Raw genomic sequence first — 6779 nt, 5'->3', positions numbered from 1 at the left:
CTTGGCTTCTGTGTCTGGGCCAGCAGAATGGATTCTGTCATTCCATTGGCATGGCCCGTTCCAGCTTAACAATTTCAGTGTCTGACTGCCCAGGATCCTCTCACACTAAACTTCACAGACCAGCCTTTGGCACTGGTAGGCAAAAAGTTGCCTTTAATCCTTGCAAACATGGAAACCGCACATCCCAGGATATTGGCACAGCACAGCAGAGGAGTCCAGTTGTCAGAAATGATGGCAGGGGAGAAGAGGTAGAATGAGGAATGATTTGCAAACCAAAGCACAGGGGTAATGATGCAGGCCTGAAGTCCAGTGATTTCATATTTATTCTCTACACTGAAAATAGGAAGAAAAAAATTGAGTTTTAAGGGACACTACATTAATACAGCTTTTGGTTAATATATAAAAATTCAATCAGGTGCTCATGAAATGACCTCGCTCTCCTCATCCTCCCAATTAAACATCTTATTTTTGGTTTAATCTTCATAATTTGGTGTATATTTTGGCTGAACCTTAATTTTTTTCAGTTTTGGGGGGAGGGTTCATCTCTCCTTTTTTGAGGGTTTTTTTGCCTGAATCTCGTGGGTTTGGGTTTCTCTGGGCTGAATCTTGGTGTTTTGGAGGTTTTTATGGTCACAGGATGCCCGGTGAGTTCTAGAAATGGACTTGGGCAGGAGGAACCCCCAAGCCAACATGCTCAGCCCTTATTTCTCCCCCATCAGGATTTGTCCTTCCCAAAGCTTGGGTGGATGGAGGAGGAGGCTGCGAGGAAGATGCCTTGGGCTCCCCAGGCAGGTGAGGAGGAAGTCAGTGGCCCTTTGGGCCGGTGTTGTGCTGGCTCTGGCAGCCGAGCATGGCCCCCGGCTGCAGGACAACCCCGCTGCCGCCGCCGTCGTCCTGCCGGGGCCGGAGTTGGGGGGATGTCCTTGGCCTTCCCTGTGGGCCGGAGGCAAATCCCCTCCCTGTCCTTCTTGCTTCCTGCCCCAGGCCCCGAGCTGAGGACGGAGAGCCCGGAGGACAAATCCCCCCGGCAGAGCCTGGTGGGAGAGGCTGTTTTGAAGGGCTCCACGGCGCAGGAAGGCAGCGGGGAGGAAAAGGCCCAGAGATCCCCCCGCAGGAGGGGCTCCAAAGCCAGCCCAGGGTGCTCTGAGGAGGAAAGACCCAGCCTGTGTCGGGAAGGTGGCCAGAGCTTGAACCAGATCTCTGAGCTGGTGGTCCCTAAACAGCCTCCCAGCAGGCAGAAGCCCTTTAGGTGCTTGGAATGTGGGAAGAGCTTCAGGAAGAGCTTCAACCTTCTCACCCACCAGCACATCCACACTGGGGAACGTCCCTACACGTGTAGGGAATGTGGGAAGAGCTTCAGGCAGAGCTCTAACCTCCGCGCCCACCAGCGCATCCACACTGGGGAAGGGCCCTACATGTGTGGGGAATGTGGGAAGAGCTTCAACCAGAGGTCCAACCTTCGCACCCACCAGCGCATCCACACTGGAGAACGGCCCTACAAGTGCTTGGAATGTGGGAAGAGGTTTCTGACCAGCTCAGATCTCCTCAGGCATGAGCAGACGCACACGGATGAGAGGCCCTTCCGCTGCACCGACTGCGGGAAGGGCTTCAACCGGAACTCCCACCTCTTCACCCACCAGCACATCCACACCGGGGAGAGGCCCTACAAGTGTGGGGAGTGTGGGAAGAGCTTCACTGACAGGTCTACCTTGACCAGACACCAACGGACCCACCAGTAAGGGAAGCCCTCGAGTGCCTCAACTGCGGGAAGAGCTTCGGCCGCTGCTCCAACTCCATCAGCCATTGGAGGACTCCCACTGGATGATCCACAGGGACCCATGTTGGGCACAGACCTGGTGACCCACGGTCCAGGTGATCCATGCTGGGCACAAACCTGGTGACCCACGTTCCAGGTGATCCGTGCTGGGCAGTGGATTGGGTCTGGATGGCCATGTTTTCGTAGCAGGGGGGCTCCAGGGGTGGGTTCTGTGAGCAGCTGCCAGAAGCTTCCCCCGTGTCCAACCCCTGTCCTGGCCCCCCTGACAGTGAGGGTGACCCAGGGTCTTTTTAATCCAGGCCTTGGGCAGATTAGAGTGAAAGGACAGTGAATAATCAGTGTTTATAGATATATATATGTAGTGTTTAGTTTAGAACAGTTTGGTTGCCATGTAAAGCAGGTTTGAAGCCATTTTGGTTCCTGTCTATGGTGATATGAAAGCATAAAAATAACATTTAAGAAAATGTAGAAGGTGAAAGAAAGAAAATATCAGAGTAGAAAGATGCAGAGCCCCCTCCCCCCCCGAGGATAGTTTATCTATATACATATGTATATATATATATATGTATATGTTGGGTTTAGTCTAGAACAATTTTTTTTCCATGTAAAGTAGGTTTGGGGCAGTTTTGGCTCCTGTCTATAGTGATACAAAACCATAAAAATAACACTTCCCCTCTCTGGCTCCAAGCCCAGCCTGTCCCCTCCAGGGCTGGGTGTTCCCCCCTCTGCCCCAGGTGGTTCTGTTGCCCTTGGGCAGCAAAGCCCCCACTGTTTCTGCAGCTGGAGAGTGTTGGAGCCGTGGACCATTAACATTCCAGTCTCTCCCAGCTCTACATCTGAAAAGTCAAGAGGGATCAATCTGTCACCTCAAAGTGGATCAATCCCATTGAAAATGGCTCGATCCCATTCCAAAATTCCTCTGTTTCTTATGTTTCCTATGTAATTCTGGAGCAGCCGCTGCCACCCCTCAGGTCTCTGCAGGCTGCGGCTTGGCCTTGCACTTTTGCCTTTGGTGGATTTCTTCATCAGATATTTCTCTCTCCCTGAAAAGAAAAATATGGAAGGTTTTCGATAATCTGGACATCTTTAGACCATCTGGACAAATTACAGTTTGCAGTTTTGGAACAGCTCAGCCAGAACGTTTTCCATGTTTAATCATTGGTTCCCATCCCTCCCAGGAGGGAGGACACTGAACTCTTCCACACAAACAGAAAACTAGTTTTCTGCACCAGCCTCTGGGGAAGTTGAATGGTAGAGTGGACTGTTCAAAACCACCTTGAAAGCAATGGGCAGTGAGACCTTCAAACCGTGGGATGTGCATTTAGCAAAAGCCACCTAGTTAGTTAATCCTGTAAGCTCAAGAGAGAAAACTCCAGGCCAATTCAGTGTCTAAGATCAGCTAAAAAGAGCAGGTCCTTTCATCAGGCCCACAGGCCCAGGGGAACACACATGACGCGCCCTCCCAGGCAATGGTTCTACAGTTCTAGAAGATGGTCCCTCCAATGCCAGAACTCTCCACCCCCGGTTCTGCCCAGTTCTGCCCCCAACACCCCCCTTGGGGAATTGGGTTTGGGGCCTTTGGGACCCCTTCTTCCTCATCTTTATCTTCTTCACAGCATGTACAGTCCTTGGAGGGCCTCCAAAGTTCTGGGCTTGAAGGTTGCTTTGTCTCTTGCGGGATCTTGTTGTCCAGGCCTAGGGTGTGATATTGTTCAATAGAGGTGTTTTGCTACAATTCTACCTTGAAAAGAAGTCTAAACATGCTAAAGGAATTTAGAAAGTTTGATATCAAATGGGGTCATACGGTTGGGTCTGTGTAAAGTACTGTGCTAAAGGGTAGCATATAATACAGCTACATTAACATCTACATTTACCACACAACTACTTTAAAATCTAAAAAAAAAAAAAAATCCAGAAAGCTTTAAGGCATCACACAAACCTAGTTAGGTAACTCTACCAGTTGAATTCGTAGAGTTGCCCAAAAAGAACCTCTATATACCATTGAGGCAGATAAAATGCCTGTGGTCTATAGGAGGAAGTGTAGGAAGGTGCCAGCCAGGTGGGGCAGCCGGGGGGATGACGACAGCCTGCAGGGAAAGGGGCAGGGCATGGACACCGTAGGACAGCCTGGGCTGGAGAGGAGAGAGGGATAGGGAGAAGCTGAAAGGCCCTGACAGAGCCCCCTTCTGCAGGCCTTTGGCCATGGCTGCTGTCTGTGCCCCTGATGCCAGGAGGAGACAAGTGGCCCTTGCAGCCCTGGGGCCTCATGGCCTCCTTGTCCCTGCTCAGCAGCCTGGCAGGTGCCACCCCATGGTCCTGCCCTTGGCATTGCACATCCCACATCCCAGTGCCCCAGGAAGAGCCCTGAGGAATGAGGCAGGGACAGGATCTGCCTTCCCAGGGGCTGGGGGTCAGGGCTTGGCCCTTTGGATTAAGGAAAGAAGTCAAGGTTTATTCAGCATCAGAGCCACCTTTCTCTTGCTTGTCCATCCTTGTCATCACCGTCTGCAGATTTCTGCTCTAACTGGAACCTGGGGACATGTTCTCAGTTGTGTCCCTCAGTGAGACTCATAAGCACTACAAGAAACTGCAGTGTTTCAATCTCACTTTGACTTGTTGAGAAGTTGTTTGAACTTCCTCTCAGGGACTGAGTCTCATGTAAACAATGACAACCCCCCCCCCCCGAGGGTCATGAAATGCCTTTTTCTGTTGCTGTGCTGCTGAGCTGGGCCGGGCTCCTGGCACACAGGGAGCTCCTGGCAAGCAAGAAGAGCTTCAAAGAGACAGCTCTGCTGGTGAGCAGCTCCTCTGCACAGCCCAGCAGGGCTGAGGGCACTGCCTGCAGCACCCAGGGCAGGGGAGTGAGGCAGAGAGAAGTTAAAGGCTGTCAGACGTAGAAAGATGCTGCGAGCTCACTCGGGGAGAATTTTTATAGACCTTGGCACTGGAAGCCTGTTCATGCAGGGCAATGGGACTGCAGCTTTTGGAGGCATCTGGTAAAGCACTGCCCACCAACTACAGATTCCGTAAGTGCAACTCTGATAGTATCTGAAGTGTAGAGGAGGAGGACATGCTCAGAGCTTCAGCTCCCTCCCAGAAAATTTCCAAGACAAAAATTTTTATAAAGTTAAAGAAATTTCCTGAGATTGTGCTTCCAGTTTCCTACTCTTGAGGAATGGGAGGAATAAATCATTAAGAAAGTATTAATTTTGACAAGTCCCTGAGACATCTGAACTGCGAGTGCTCAGTAGGTCTGTCTGAGCTTCCTAATGTGCTTTCAGCCACTGCTCTGCCTGTGGACAGCACCAGCATCATCTCTGCTAGACCCATCAAGACTAGTCTGAGCTGCCCTTTTTGCACCTGCAAACGGAATATGACCCCTACCAGTGCAGCCTGTGGTGCTGGGGAAGGAGCTGAGTCCCCTGAAATCAAATGCCATCATAAGGACACTTGGCTATCTCCTTGAGGTTTCCTTCCAAGCTGTGAATTCCGCTCCAGGATGGAAACCTGTCTCTTAACATTTCCTTGTTTTGTGAAACCCCTATATAGAGGCAGAGTGATGCTTTGACAGTGAAAATGCTATTGAGCAGGGACCCAGCACTGGAGCTGAAGGAAGATCTCCGAACAAATCAAAAAGCTGTCTGTGTGTGACATGGGGAGTGTCTGTAGAATACAGTTTTGACTTTGTTTAGGTAAGTCCACCCTAACTGGCTTCTTATTGTCTTCTTCTCCTGTGTTGGAAACAAATACCCAGAGGCAGAAAATGCCCAACAGCAGCTCCCTCCCCCAGTTCCTCTTCCTGGCATTCGCAGACAGGTGGGAGCTGCAGCTCCTGCACTTCTGGCTCTTCCTGGGCATCTCTCTGGCTGCCCTCCTGGCCAACGGCCTCATCCTCAGCGCCGTAGCCTGTGACCACCACCTGCACACCCCCAGGGACTTCTTCCTGCTCAACCTCTCCCTCACAGACCTGGGCTGCATCTGCACCACTGTCCCCAAAGCCATGCACAATTCCCTCTGGGACACCACAACCATCTCCTACACGGGATGTGCTGCACAGGCCTTTCTGGTTCTCTTCTTTCTTGGAACAGAGTTTTCCCTCCTCACCACCATGTGCTATGACCGCTATGTTGCCATCTGCAAACCCCTGCACTACGGGACCCTCCTGGGCAGCAGAGCTTGTGCCCACATGGCAGCAGCTGCCTGGGCCACTGGCTTTCTCTATTCTCTGCTGCACACAGCCAATACATTTTCCCTGCCCCTGTGCCAGGGCAATGCCCTGGGCCAGTTCTTCTGTGAAATCCCACACATCCTCAAGATCTCCTGCTCACACTCAGGCTACCTCAGGGAAATTGGGCTCACTGTGGAAATTGCCTGTTTAATGTTTGGTTGTTTTGTTTTCACTGTTTTCTCCTATGTGCAGATCTTCAGGGCTGTGCTGAGGATCCCCTCTGAGCAGGGACGGCACAAAGCCTTTTCCACGTGCCTCCCTCACCTGGTTGTGGTCTCCCTGTTTATCAGCACCTTATTGTTTGCCTACTTGAAGCCCCCCTCCATCCCCTCCCCATCCCTCGATCTTATTGTGTCACTTATGTACTCAGTGGTGCCTCCAGCACTGAACCCCTTCATCTACAGCCTGAGGAACCAGGAGCTCAAGGATGCCCTGAAGAAACTGATAACTGGGTGTTTTTCAGAAGCAATAAACTCTCCTTCTTCTGCATGTTATGTACCTCATTAAAGGCCAATCCTTTTATGTACTTCATTAAAGGCCCAACATATTATATCTATTTTTTACTCCTGGTAGGGGTGGTTTTTTTGTGGGAATCTTATATAAATATATATATATATAAAGATATATATAAAAAAGTATATATATATATATATATAAACACCATTTTCAATTCAGTGTTTGCCTTTCTAGCCAGACCCTGAGGCTGTACAAATTGGCAATTGTACTCACTGTGTGCTTGTCAAATAAAGAACTCTGCACTGACTTGTTTGCCTG

At 50.5% G+C, this 6779-nt stretch overlaps 1 protein-coding gene across 1 annotated transcript; it reads left to right on the top strand.

The window, feature by feature from the left end:
• Positions 1–5540: 5540 nt before the first annotated feature.
• LOC113980006 (olfactory receptor 14C36-like) lies at positions 5541–6398 on the top strand (the record flags this gene model as incomplete). Its single annotated transcript, XM_027707279.1, has 1 exon — positions 5541–6398. A coding segment is annotated over exon 1 (858 nt), but the record flags the coding sequence as incomplete, so codon positions are not given.
• Between the last annotated feature and the right edge of the window lie 381 nt (positions 6399–6779).

This window comes from Neopelma chrysocephalum, unplaced genomic scaffold, assembly GCF_003984885.1.
Source record: "Neopelma chrysocephalum unplaced genomic scaffold, ASM398488v2 Primary Assembly neopelma1_91572, whole genome shotgun sequence".
Classification (NCBI taxonomy): domain Eukaryota; kingdom Metazoa; phylum Chordata; class Aves; order Passeriformes; family Pipridae; genus Neopelma; species Neopelma chrysocephalum.
Note: the sequence above shows the minus strand (reverse complement) of the source record. Positions and strands in the feature narration are given on the sequence as shown.